At 36.6% G+C, this 15145-nt stretch overlaps 1 protein-coding gene and 1 pseudogene across 1 annotated transcript in view; both read left to right on the forward strand.

Annotated features, from left to right (window-relative positions):
• MSR1 (macrophage scavenger receptor 1) overlaps positions 1 to 15145 on the forward strand; it is an 86804-nt gene that overhangs the window by 12577 nt on the left and 59082 nt on the right. The window contains exons 2-5 of the mRNA XM_028099800.2: positions 414 to 520; positions 2774 to 2887; positions 8357 to 8769; positions 14935 to 15121. Of these exons, the coding sequence (XP_027955601.1) occupies positions 418 to 520; positions 2774 to 2887; positions 8357 to 8769; positions 14935 to 15121 (817 nt within the window). The 5' untranslated portion in view covers positions 414 to 417. The remainder of the gene's footprint in view (positions 1 to 413; positions 521 to 2773; positions 2888 to 8356; positions 8770 to 14934; positions 15122 to 15145) is intronic.
• LOC114206154 (axin interactor, dorsalization-associated protein pseudogene) lies at positions 12791 to 13693 on the forward strand (annotated as a pseudogene).

Below are 15145 nucleotides of genomic sequence, written 5' to 3' on the forward strand. Positions count from 1 at the left end.
GTGAGTAGATTCCATGCAGGTCTGTCTTTCAGTGTGAAAATTAAAACTTATGGGTAGATACGGTATATTGCTAGATGTGGCAAATAGATAAATTTAAGTAATTAATCATACTTGTTCCCTTGATAAAATTGAATTTTATATTTTTAAATTTTTTTTAAGATTTTATTTGAGAGAGAGAGAGAGAGAGACAACAAGCGGGGGGAGGGGCAGAGGGAGAAGCAGACTCCCCCCACACAGGACTTGATCCCAGGACCCTGGATCATGACCTGAGCCAAAGGCAGACGCTCAACTGACTGAGCCACCCAGGCGTCCCTAAAATTGAATTTTAATTTTAAATTTCAACTTGAGACATTATGCCACAGGGCCCTAGACCTTTCATGTGTAACTAATGTGTTTTTCCATGTGTCTGACAGAAAGATGGAACGGTGGAATAGCTTTCTTGATCAACAGGATGACACTGATAACTGCTCAGAATCCGTGAAGTTTGATGCCCGCTCCATGACAGCCTTGCTCCCTCTGTGTAAGTACAAGAGGGGAGTGCATGTGGCAGTTGTCCTTAGAGTTAGTGACGTTATGTAAAATTACAGTCCTGGGACTTACCTTTCATGTGTATGAATGTGAAGACTTAGTGGACAAGTAGGTCTTCTCCTCTTCTGAGACAGAATAGAAAATAAGCTTAGGTTGGACTAAGGAAGCTTTGTTACAGGTTAAATTAGTTCACAGTGTTGATGGTGTCCTCTGATTTAGCAGCCATTGGATGAAGTCCTGAAAGAAACTATACCCCTAGCACCATTAATTGATATTTGAAAATCATGGGTGGTATGTACTTTTATTAGTCTCCTAGGGCTGCTGTCACAAATCACCAGAAATTGTGTGGCTTCCAACAACATTTGTTCTCTTACAGCTCTGACAGCCAGAAATCTGGAGTCACGGTGTCAGCAAGGCAGTGCTCCCTTTCAAGGCTCTTCCCTGCCTCTTCCTAGACCCTAGTTGCTCCTGCCTGTTCTTGCTCTTTGGCTTGTAACTGCATCACTCCTATCTCTGCCTTCATCTTCACATGGTCTTCTTCCTGTGCCTTTGTGTCCTCTACTCTCCTTATAAGGACACCAATCCTGGGACAAGGGCCCACCTGAATCTAGTATGACCTCATCTTAACTTGATTATACTGCAAAGACCCCACTTCCAAATAAGGTCACATTCACAGGCAACTGGAGTTAAGACATCAGTGGTATCTTTTGTGGGGAAACAATTCAATCCACAATAGTGCTGGAAGAGCTCAAAAGAGCTCAAAAGAATCATTATTCGGTTATATGTGGACAGGTTCTATTAAGGCAGCAGGACTGCGTTACTTATAATTTTGCTAAACTTTGAAGGCTGAGTACATTTCCCCCAAAAGGGTAGGGTGGGCGAAAGAGGATCCACAGAAATTTCAGTCAGAGGAAGCAGCATATGCAGGGGACAAGATGGATGAGGTCTTACACAGACAAACCTGAAATACAGACCGTAACCCCAAGGTATGACGGGTAAAGTGCACAACACTATTGACGGGTGAGAGAATGTGGCACGGATGAGACCAAAGGAAAAAGGATCCTAGTAAGAGCTGTTTAAGGTAAAGATGTTGAGAGATTGAGGAGGGAGGACAGAGGCACTGGGGACAGAGAAAAGGCAACAGGAACTTTGGAGAGCTACTTAAAAGGCAGAATGCAGAGGATTTGATTGTAAATTAAAGATAAGGGAGATGACTGATGAGTTTCAGGCTCATTCAGCCTGGCAAAGGGATATCCCATCTTGCTTGTTTTGTGGGTCGTTCTTTTTCTTTTTCCTTAGACCTTTCTCTTTTTTTAGCTTTTTTTGGTCTTATATTTACTTAAAAATTTTCTCTCCTTTTCCTTCCAATCCCTCATAGAACATTATTGAATAATATCTAAACTTTTATTTTTAATTTGGGAACTTACAACCTGAAAACAAAATCTTCTTTTTTATTGTGCAATCAAAGTAATGGTCATTGGAAAGAAATTGTTAGTGGATATTTTATTCACCTAATCAGAGAAAATGTTGTCCTCTACTAAGATTCCCGTACACATTGAGTTAACTTTTCCACAGTTAGGATCCCATTATGTGAATCACTGTTCCAAATAAATGTATAATATGAAAATATTAATATTTTCTGAAATACCCAGAGGATGGGTTTCATTGATCCATTCCAAAGTTTAGTCAAAATGTGCAGTTTTCTTTCATTTTTTATTGTATGCAAATCATAATAGATATCCAAATACAGAATTATTGAGATGAAATTGGAAAAGAAAATTTGCATAATTATTGAAAACAGATGTCTCTTATCGGATTTAAACTCTGAAAAAAAATCATGATTATGTAGTTACTTGAGGAATCTGATTTTTACTCTGAATATATTCCCATATGAAACAGAATAAAATTTATGTTTGAATATGTTGATATGAATATTAAAATGTATCAAAATATTAAAATTTGTCAACTAACTAATGTCCCCAAATGAGACAAGTACAAGTTGTAGAGGACAGTAACTTTGTCATGGATGTTTAGTTAATGGAAAGTAAATCAGTAGTGATGCCCGTATTGGCTTTTCCTGTGACTGTTCTTTTGGCTTCCTACTGAATAAACGGGGAACAGATTTATTGTTCCCCTTTTATTCCAATAGGCTTGGTAGTAATGATAGAATTGGAGATTATCAAAATGTTAATTAAGTAAGAAGGGTAAGTTTTTCTAATAGTAGGTTGGGCTTTTGTTTTTTTAGATCCTAAAAATGGCCCTACCCTTCAAGAGAAACTGAAGTCCCTCAAAGCTGCACTGATTGTCCTTTATCTTCTTGTGTTTGTAGTTCTCATACCCATCATCGGAATAATGGCAGGTATAGTATTCTAGAGTTTTGAAACTCAGCAATTCATCCTGTGAATTAGTTATTGTAGAAACAAAAAGCATTTACAAAGTGTTTCTCAAATTCATAAATTAAAAGAAAAGATTCTTCAAAGTGATTAGTTTAAAAAATAAGAATAGAATAGAAAATAGAAGATGAAAATAAAAATACAGCTATGTAAAGGTGAGATGGAATGGACTAGACCATTCCAAAAAATATGTTATCCGCTGGAGTCCTATGTACTTCTTGTGGTGGGTCAAGAATTTTATGATAAGTACTGCAGTTGCCAATGTAAAGATATAAGCAGGGCCACTTACACTCACAATGCCTAAAACAAAGCAAAACAACAAGAAAACAAGCCAGTTGTTTGAAAATAAGCTTTTCTGCTCCTTGCGCTGAGAGGAGAAAGAAATATTCCTGCAAGTACTCACCGAGAGGAGACCTTGCCCAATAATGGCCTGTACTTCAGGAATCTCTTTCCAGTTTATATGGCCACATGTTTCATAAGGCTATTATTGAAAATATTTCTAAAAATAACCTGATGACATCCCCACAACCTAAAAAAATTAGAAAAAACACTTTAGAGTATATATTTCTTTGGCAAGTCTAACTTGAGGAGGGGATGGATTTGAGTTTCCACAGGGGTGAATAGCTTGCATATAACTCAGTCAGATCTGTAAATATTATTCTGCTTGGTAGCCTTTTTGATGGATTTGATTCGCATTTGAATTTATATGCCCGTGGCTGTCCTCTTTCTGACTGGCAAAATTTCTGGACGTAGGCTCTAACAAACGGGGAGTAAGATACATTTTTATGTGCATACTAATCAACTTAACAAGAAAAGTGCTCCTAAACACAAGGCCAAACCTCCTCTGTGAAGAGGCAACCTAAAGGAATATTCTAAGACAGAGCCAAAATTTGCTAAGAAATAATAATAAAACCACAACAACTGTGACAGTAGCTGTCACTTTTGGCCATTTACTATGTTCAGACACTGGTCTTATAAATATGCCACAGATTATCTTCATATACCTTTACAATTACCCTTGAGCAGACATATACTTATTCTCATTATCCACGAAAGGAAACTAAGACTATTCAGTAGTAGAGCTGCAGGTGCCACCCATGAGTCTTGACTCCTAACCTCTATGGTCTACTCTCTCCCGATGTAATTGAATTTTTAGAACAAAATGGGATTGGCCAATTAAACACACACACACAAACACACACATGCAAAACAGTTTGAGTTTAGCTCAAAAAACATTTCCACAGGTAAAAATTAATTCCTATTTTGGCCATTAAAAAATAAATAAAAACTAAAACCCACCACAACAAATGAAACTGATCAACCAAGCAAACCAACCATGGCCATCTCTGGAAAAGGACCCGCCATGTCTGTCATTACACAGCTGACTTCCTGATGAATTGAGATTATCTGTATGTTGTTTATGTATATGCTTATGTTCATTTGAAACACACAATTGAAAGATGCTTCATTGCTTGGGATCATTAGCTATAAGCTAGTTAGAGTCTGGGTAAATTCCATCCCTTTCATACAAACCATGGGGCATACAGAGTCAATGCCAGGGAATGCAACTTCTATCTAACAGGCACGTGCAGAATGGGCCAGTGAAGTCTGGAAAGAATTCAGGGTTCTAACCAAGCTCAAAATCTTTGGGCTATTAGAAAATACTACCAAGTTTCCACATTCATTGTTGGGTTGAAATGACTGATCCAAAGTAGTTTTATTAGAAAAAAAAATGAAAGAATGGAAGAATGAAAGAAAAGGAAGGGAGGGAGCTTTGTTTCCTAACACTATAGCAGGCACCTAGTAAGACTGACAAGAAGTTAAAAATGTTAAAATCCTGTACGGTCACATTAGCACTCAAATTCATCAGAACTTGGAATAGATCTCACTGTTTCTATCACACTTGAATAAACAATTGACAATCCATTTTCAACTTTAATTTAAAGTTACAGATCAGAATATTTTCCAAAACCAAAACAAGACAAATGCAATACATATCTGCACTTGATATCAAGAAATTGTAAATAAAGACAAAATATATCCGTAAAAGATGGAAATTACTGTTTTGGCAAATATGAATTGATGGATGAAATAAAATGTTGTGCAGAAAGACTGTTTAAATTTAAAATATCTTATATGATGAAAGAAGCTTCTTAATGATGAAAGCTACTCCATATGCTATCATTTCTTAATGGAACTCCGGGATCCTTATCGTAATACAACAACATAATAATGTCTCTGGCAATAAAGTACAATCTAGGATTAATGCATATATAATTGTTGCTGAAATACTGAAGATTCTTTAGCTCACAATAATACAAACTTTTGGCAGGAGAAGATATTAGCAACATTAAGGAGTAAATGTGATCTGTGAAATCAAATATCACTTTCTCCCTGGGGGTTTACACAAGCCATAAAAGTTTGTCTCCTTTCAAATGTGAAATAGAAAAGTCACAAAATGCCATCTTTCCAATGATAATGAAAGAAATGAGCATTTGAAGATCTGAACTCTGGCATTCTTTACCTAGATTTATGATACAGAATTAAACAGTTTTTTGAAAAGTTAGGATTAAATTAGTTTTCATATAGGATTTGGGAAAACAAGCCAAGTTGTGTTTGTAAATCTATAAGCAAAAATGTAGTCTTCATTGTCAACTTTATGTTGAAGTCCATGTCAGATAGAAACCTTTGGTCACATGATATTTTGTCAGTTGAAGTCTTCCCTTTCCATACTGTGAAAAAGATTTGCTTTATCCATGTGAAATAGAAATTATTTCCAGGGAAAGAAAAATGACATGGTTGAGCGAGTAGATCACTATGCTTAATAAAATAAAGTGCAAAAACTACTGTGCTCATTGCAACACCCAACCTCCCCCCAGTTTTTTTATATTAAACATTATTAATTGCCCTTCAATATTTTCAGTATTGTACATACAGACACATAAGTCACAGATTTCGAATCCAAAATATTAATAACAAAAAAGCTGAAGGTTATCAAATGCTTATCATATGCCAGGAAGTAGTATAAGCACCTTCTATATATTAGCTCATTTAATTATTTGAACACTGACTGTTAGTATCCTGTCATACGGTTAGTAAAATAGATGCACTGACAGAATAATTTGCCCAAGATCACAGATGAAAAAGGAAAGAGCAAGAATTGCTAACCCAGGCAGTTCCACTCCAGAACCTGGATTCTTAACTGCTACTTAAAAAAGGCAACAATCATCATGAAGGGAACATTTGTAAGGGACATCTTTGAAATAGTTTTGTAAAAATTGTTAGTTTGGGTCTCTCTTTTAGTCAAAATCCATTCCCAGTTTTACATTCCCAGAGTTCCTCAAGCAGTGCTCTATACATAGTAGGTGCTTAATAAATAAATCATAGAATTAAATGCCTGAATGAGGCTGTCAGTCCAGAACTTGCTCCCCACACTTAATGTAATAAATGTGATGAGATCCAACTAAGAAATATATTTTTTGTCCATTTCCTTAATAAATTAAGAAGTGTAAAATAATACTCTGGATCATATAAACATGTTGTCGAATATTGTATTAATTCAAATAAGCTAATTTTAAAGAATCTAAGAAAATATGATATAATGTGGCTTTTTAAAATTGGGATTTAATTGCATATATAGTTTCATACTTATTCCTAATATAATAATACCTACAATAGCAACCATCATCAAACATCTTTTTTAAGTAAAGATGGTGAAGACTGTAAACTCTCTAAGATCCTATCTTTCATGGATAAGGTATTTTAATTTGAAGAGAATTGTCCTATGGGCCATCTGTGTGCTATGGGATTTACATCCTTACCTCATGCATCCTCAACACCACTGTTGGAAGCAGTTACTACTTTTCAATCTTTCAGGAACTTGAAGAGAACTTTCCCAGAGTACCCCAGCTAGTAATTGAGGAATGGAGCTAGATTCTAGAATCAGGCAGCTTGTTCCTGAGTAAATACCAGCCTCTCATTTATATAACAGGTAACTTTGAGCTCAGGGTGGAACTAATTATCTTTTATGTGTTATCTCACCTAATTCTCAAAAATCCATAAGGCTGATACTATTGCCATATCATTTTTATTAAGAAAGCTGATGTATCAGGTGTAGCTAGCTATTTATGTAGATATATTTTTAAACCATAGAGTTACTCTTTTTATTGCTCAGTAATGGTCAAATGTAAAAAATCTTATGCATTCAAAATAAATGAATAAAAGTGATATATATATAGATAAAATAATATGGATAGAAATAGAGGGAGATAGGAAAAACAATCTTAACTATCACTGATTAGTGATAAAATGGTACTTAACATTTTTTATTGTGTATAAATACGTATTATTTTTATTTGCAGAGCGGATGTTTATGCTTTTCATGATTTGAAACTCCAAACATATTGCTCTAGATCTTTTCAGAAGGATAATTACCTTGTTTAGAGAACATGTGCACATTTGGAAATATATATCCGCAGCTCTATATATCCCTTAAATACAACTTAATAGATTTTTTTTTTTAGGAAATAATTACCTAAAAGATTGTTTCTCAAAGCATTGGATATATTAGTAAAAACAGAACAAATTAAGTGTAGGAGTTTTGTTAAATAAATCTGGTAGATCCGTACAGATAATACAATGTAAGTATTAAAATTATTTTTGTAATAATAATATGCTAGTGAAAAAAAGAGACAGATTTGATATATATACACCAAAATGTTAGCATTTTAACTCAGGATGGTGAGATTAAGAGTAAGTTATTTTTCTTTATTACCTATCCTTTAAAGGTTTTCTGTTACGAATATATATTTCATAATAGGTAAAGAGGAATCTTATAAAAATATTTTTTAAAGTGAAAAAAAGTTACTTGCTCAATTTCCTGTCCCACCAATAATAAATAGGCCTGTATCAACTGAAAATGACAATTCTCTGCCAGCTTAAGTGATTGGATGAGGAAGATGAGCCAACAATTTATGCATACAGTGGATAACACTAATACTTCTATTTTTACTACATATCGTTTTTGTCACATCATTTATCTTCGTAACAGCTAATGTATTCAACATGCTTGCTTCAGATACTGTGTTAAGCATTACCTCATTTTATCCTAACAGACCTGAAGAGTAGGATACAATGCACTTCATAATCTTACTGTCAAAGCTAAATGCAGTGGCTCAGAAGATGCATATAAGCAGCAATTCAGAAAGAATGACTTGATCCTGGAATCAGTTCTGATGTAAAGTGGGAAAAGGAGGCTGGCTGTCTTCCTTTCAACAATATGCATAGTGTGGTTCACACATTGTATATTTAAAATAAATACCCAGTTTCAGATAGCATTCAAAATGTTAGAATGGAATGGAATGATACAGAATGGAGTGGTGTATGCATTTAAGGATACAGGCCATGACTCTGTTTATTTTTACTTAACTATACAGCACAGCTTCTGAAGAGGGAAATGAAGAATTGCACAGTTGGTCCAACTAATGCAAATGAAATATCTCAAAGTCTCACAGGAAAAGGAAATAACAGTGAAGATGAGATGAGATTTCAAGAAGCTGTTAAGGAACAAATGAGCAACATGGAGAAGAGAATCCAATATATTTCAGATACAGAAGCCAATCTCATAGATTCATTGCATTTCCAAAATTTTAGTCTGGTGACTGATCAAAGATTTAATGATGTTCTTCTCCAGTTGAGTACCTTGGTTTCCTCAGTTCAGGGACACGGAAACACGATAGATGAAATCTTCAAGTCGTTAATAAGTCTGAATACCACATTGCTTGATTTGCAGCTCAGTATCGAAACACTGAATGGCAAAGTCCAAGACAATACATTAAAACAGCAAGAGGTAAGAGCTTTTATATTAGAACGTCACATGCTGGGATTGAATCCATCTAGATCCTATCTCCTCAGACAGTTCAAGAAAACAAAATTTGTAAACCCCGTTTCAACATCATCCAATTTACCCTGATTCCTCTGGCAATCTTACCAAAAGGTTGTACATGAATTTACCTACTGTCTTCTCCAGGTTCCCAACAAAATGGGGGATTTTTTTCCATTAGATATAGACTCTCAAGGTATTTTAATTCTATAAATCCTGTTATACTACTTCTTGAGACTGTCTAAATCAATTACAATTTTTAGATTGTCTTAGTGGGTACTCTGTATTTGTAAATTTTACAACAGACCCACATTTCTTCATCATTAAAGAAATGGAAACCTCATTTACATGAGTAACATACAGAATCTACATTTTAAAATAGTTTATTTTGGCATTCCCAAGAAGTATACATGAGTTTTAACATGTAAAGATAACTATAATTAAAGAGTTAAATTTTGAATAATACTTACAACATTTTATTTTTATCATAGGTTCAAATACACAAGATAAGAGAGCAAGCCATGTTTAGACCAACTTGTCAACAAAAGTTTCATTGTAAAGGGTCAGTTGTGAACAGTTTAGTCTTTGGGGACTTCGAGGTCTCCTTTGTGACTATTCAGCTCTGCTATTCTAGTGCATAAGCAGCCAGAAACACTATGTAGACACAGGAGGGAAGCTGTGGTCCAGTTAATCTTTGTTTACAAAAACAGACCAGCGCATGGATCATAATTTTCTCACTTCTGCTATAGACTATCCTGTGGCCAACCCGCCAGATTACTTTGTATTGATGAGAAAGAAATTAAAAAGCAAACCCCTTATTTTAAAATTGTATTTTTTTTGGTTGTTAAATAATTACAATTGTTCCATCCCATGAAAAATAAGCATATGACTAAAATTTAACTACTCTTGTAAAAAAATAATCTTTGTATTATCAAATATCTAAGACCTAAGATCATAATTAATGTGAAGCCTATAAAGTTTCCACCATTAGCTAAGCAACGTTGGCATCTTGGTAGTAGATTTTATTTGAATAGACCCATGTTTGATTATTGAAGTTGTTTTCTGTATAGAGACAGTATTAGCAGTAGTGATTTTTAAAAGTGGATGTCACTTACAGAGTAACAATAAACCTCTAGAGTTAAAACATCAGATGAAGACCAACTAAAGTATTGACTAGGGAATAGAAAAAAACGTTTAAGAAGAAATAGTCTACATTTTTATATGTAAGGTACAATCACTCAGAACTTTGAATTTCACATGATCCTGGTTTTAAGATGTCAGAAGACAACAGCATAGCTATATAAATATGGGGACTTTGCTGGTAAACCTCATCCCAACACCAGCCTTGATAATCCATGTCACATCTTCCAAAATCTGACTGTAAGCATTTCCCACACTGTTAATAAGTATCTAAGTATATTCCTTACTACTGAAATATCAAGGACTCTGGGGCATCTGGGTGGCTCAGTTGGTTGGGTGTCTGCCTTCACCTCAGGTCATGATCCTGGGGTCCTGGGATCAAGCCCCGTGTTGGGCTCCCTGCTCAGTGGGGAGCCTGCTTCTTCCTCTCCCACTCCCCCTGTTTGTGCTCTCTCTCTGTCTCTGTCAAATAAATACATACATACATACATACATACATGCATACATACATACAATCCTAAAAAAAAGAAATATTAAGGACTTAGGCTATGGAAGGGCAGAGAGAGTCACAAGATAGTAACTATCTGCAGGGCAGAAGAATATGGGAGATAATAAAATTTCAGTTATGAGAGTAATAACTGATTAAGTTGGAGGGAAAGAGGAAGGGAAAAGAAATACTACTTTATGTAAAAACAGAAGAGCAGTGAAAGAGAGCAAGGAGAAAGTTAAGATGGACCAGATGCACAGACAGGATATATTTGGTATTGCTAATGTCCCAGATTCAGTAGAGACCATAGGATATCTATGAACTCACATCAAGAGTTGAAACCAAATTGGAAACTATTTGGAAGACAGTAGAAGTCCTGAACGTGTTTGAAGTGATAATTACTGTAAATAATTAAACTCTGGTGATCACTAAACTCTTTGAGTTTGGGTAGATCACACTTATGTTTTAGAGAGGGTCCCAGCATTAGAAATGAAATTACAAGGGAATGGAGGGACTTCCAAAGCTTTTTTTTTTTTTTTTCCAGGCAACAATCGCTTGTAGAGATTTAGAAACTGGGTCAGTACTAGGTATGTATATGGATGTGTGTGTGTGTCTGCACACATGCGCTCATTGAAAACAATATTTGGACTCTCATCTCCATTGCTTAAACAGTTTTTTTTAAAGATTTTATTTATTTATTTGACAGAAAGAAACATAGCAAGAGAGAGAACACAAGCAGGGGTGGTGGGAGAAGGAGAAGCAGGCTTCCACCAGAGCAGGGTGCCTGATACGGGGCTTGATCCCAGGACCCTGGGATCATGATCTGAGCCGAAGGCAGACGCTTAACGACTGAGCCACCCAGGCGCCCCTGCTTAAACAATTTTATTCATCTTCAAATCTTTAGCCCAATGCAGGAATAAGTAAATTAAATGAATGCCTGAATCAGTAAATGCTGTTTGAAGGAAAGGGCTTATAAGTGATACCAGTATGATGCCTATTAAGGACAGACCAAACATCAGTTTGAGGGAAAAAAAGTACACTAGCACAAAAGAAAAGAGAGAGGTGGGAATTCATCATGTCCATTATTCATAAAAAGGACTGTAAGACTGCAAAATTAAATGTCAGTTTCCAGTGGGGCTGCTGATGGTGGAGTATGGAAGGTGTGTATGGATGCTGAATAGGGTTTAAAAAAAAAAAATAAAGTACACTTTCCTTCTTCCCAGTAAAAATTATTTCAAGTGAAATCTGGCTAATATGAGCACCATATGCAGCTTTCAAAAAAGGGAATAAAAAGGTAGTTTCAGCTTTGTGTATGAAAAACATGGACAACTCCTGGTTTTTTGGTAGCGAAATCAATGCTAGCCCCCTGCCGTCTGCTCCATGGCTATCTGGAGCGACCCAAATGAAGGTGAGTGTATTTTTTATGTTGCTGTGCTTTACAAACATCCATGCTCATATCCAAGCTTTAAACATATTTTTTCCAAATTGTATTTATTTTTTTAAAGATTTTATTTATTTGTCAGAGAGAGAGAGCACAAGCGGGGTGGGGGGAAGAGGCAGAGGGAGACGCAGACTCCCCACTGAGCAAGGAGCCCGATGCAGGACTCAATCCCAGGACCCTAGGATTAAGACCTGAGCTGAAGGCAGATGCTTAACCAACTGAGCCACCCAGATGTCCTTAAATTGTATTTATTTTAAATGTCATATTAATTTGAGGTGTACAACGTAGTGAATTGATAATTTTATACATTAATACCACAAAAAGTGTAGTCACCATCCATCCCCATACATCTCACAATATTATTGACTGTATTCCTTGTGCTGTACTTTTCATTATCATGACTTGTAGCATATGATATGGAAATGTCAGATAGTCAAGGAAGGAGGAGATAGAGAGTAGAGACAAGAATAGGGATTTGGATGAGGGGAAGGTGCAGTTAGAGCTGTAAAAACTGATAAGCTTCTCTGCTTGAGTGTAGTGCCACCGAAGAGGCCAATCTAGGTATCTGCTCATTTCCTTTCAAAGGCTTTACACCCTAACTCCCTTGACCAGTCTAGTCACTTGCCCAGTCTAGTCAAGGCAAGTGTAATTTTCTCTTTGTACCTGGATTCGGGAGCAATATACCACTGGCTTATTTCTATATGCCAGTGGGAAATGAAAATAACATCAGCAGTTAAGCAGACATGTCCTTAGAAAAGTATAGGGCAGATGGGCTTGGGCAGCTCCTCAGTGGGTGGCGGTGGTGGCCGTAGGGGTTCCTCCTGGCCCTGTTTATGTCGGGGCCAGTCCTGGGAAGGATGGCACCCTAGAGCCCAGTCTTGCTGGGGTAGGGGCGAGAGGGGTCGGAGTGGGCACCAGCCATGTCGGAGGTGACCTGGAGTCTGCTGCGGCTCTGGGGCACCAGTTTTAGGAGAGGCACCGACTTCGACTCTTGGGGCCAGCTGGTGGAGGCAATAGACGAGTATCAGATATTAGGATAAAAAGAGGCTCAAGCTCAACACAATAATTCTGAATTCACAGAAGAACAAAAGAAAACCATAGGCAAAATTGCAACATGTTTGGAATTATGAAGTTCAGCTTTATAGTCCAGTCTCAAGAATTTAAACTTGGGGACCTGAAGAAGCTAGAACCAATCCTAAAGAATATTACATATAATAAGGAATTCCCATTTGACATGCAGCCTGTCCCCTTAAGAAAAATTTTAGCACCTGGTGAAGAAGAGAATTGGGAATTTGAAGAAGATGAAGAAGAGGGTGGTGCTGGAGCAGGGTCTCCTGATTCCTTTCCTGCGAGAGTTCCTGGCACTTTCCTACCCAGGCTGCAGTCAGAGCAAGGAATAACGTCACTCACCATCAGAATTGAGAAAATCAGTCTGAAGGATGCGGGGCAGTGCATCAATCCCTATATCACAGTTAGCCTAAAGGATCTGAATGGCATGGATTTAACTCTTGTGCAAGATACTCCTGTGGCTTCAAGAAAAGAAGATACATATGTTCATTTTATTGTGGACATTGAGCTCCAGAAGCATGTTGAAAAATTAACCAAAGGTGCCGGTATCTTCTTTGAATTCAAACACTACAAGCCTAAAAAAAGGTTCACCAGCACCAAGTGCTTTGCTTTCATGGAGATGGGTGAAATTAAAGCCGGACCGATTGTAATAAAACTATACAAGAAACTCCCTGACTTTTAAAAGAAAGAAATTGCAGTTATTGACCAAGAAACCACTTCATCTTCATCTACATGAGATTTTGCACAAGGAATGATCCTGACATGAGTCACCTGGAAACCTCTGTGAATTCTCCCACCCCGTAGCAACCCTCCCAGCTCCACATAGCGCATTCCCCCTCCACCACGCGGGAGGCAGGGCGGGCATGCGGGATTCACAGTCCAGCAGGCCACTGACATAGACTACTCCTTTGGATATGGGCTTATCGTAGTTTTGAAACATGTTTTTACTTTTACAGTATTTGTGCAATTCATAGTCTCTTTTCTAACTTACCACTATTCCTGCCCTGCTTCCTGGAACAACACTGCTGTGGGTAGGATGTGCTCATCTTCAGAATCAATACGGCAATAAGAATGTGCTAGAGTTTACACATCTGTTCAAAAAAATAAAAGAAAGAAAAGTATAGAGCATACCATGAAGCAGAGGATACGATAAAAGAACAGAGGGACAGAAAATGTCACCAAAATGGATGAGAAGGTTTGCTGCATCAGAAACAGCCCAACACCCAAAGGAAAACCAAGCCAAAGTCTTGAAAGGAAAATAAAGACAAACACTGTCAAAAACTTTATTATGACTGTATACTTAACCTCATTCTGAGTGTCTCAGTCAGTTAAGTGTCTCCCTTTGGCTCAGGTCATGATCCTGGGGTCTTGGGATTGGCCCCCCATTGGGCTCCCTGATGTCTGCTTCTCCCTCTGCCTCCCCCTTCCCCTGCTTGTACTCTCTCTCTCTCTCTCTCTCTTAAATAAAATCTAAAAAAAAAAAATTGGAAGTAAGAGATTGTTAAAATTCTAGTTGAGATTTTACTGAATGTGAAAAACTATCCTGAAGTATTTCCCATTACCACTGAGAATTATGACATTAAACTTTATTATTGCTATAAAACATTTTAATATACAAATTCTATCAAATTCACAGAATTGGAAGATGTAGTTACTCTAAGTACAGTACAAAGAAATTTCACTTCTGATAAAAATACAAGTTTTTTGTTTCATTTTTAGCATTTTGACATCTATATATTTAGGAATGGAAGCATACCTTGGGTATATTCAACTAATTTTGAGGGGACAGAGGGTGTAACAATTCAGCCATTCAGTTAAAAGAGGAAATGCTTCAAAGCCAAAAAATTACTCTTTTAAGACAGTTCTCTAATTTCCGTATTCTTATTCCATAATGTTCTGTAATAATTAAAAAAAATATCTGGCTTTCAGGGCTTCTTAAACTTACAGATTGATAATTATGTGTGTAATAAAAATTGTGGATGCTTATATTTCACAGGACATGAGTAGATTAGAGGAGCTTGTGTACAATGCATCAGCAGAAATTATGTCTGTGAAAGAAAAACAAGTGAATTTGGAACAGGAAATAAAAGGAGAAGTGAAAGTACTGAATAACATCACTAATGATCTCAGACTGAAAGATTGGGAACACTCTCAGACATTGAAAAATATCACTTTAATTCAAGGTAAAATATTTTCTCATTCCTCCA

This window comes from Eumetopias jubatus, unplaced genomic scaffold (genome assembly GCF_037043125.1).
Source record: "Eumetopias jubatus isolate StellerSeaLion01/CBP00866 unplaced genomic scaffold, mEumJub1_p1.0 scaffold_2, whole genome shotgun sequence".
Classification (NCBI taxonomy): Eukaryota; Metazoa; Chordata; class Mammalia; order Carnivora; family Otariidae; genus Eumetopias; species Eumetopias jubatus.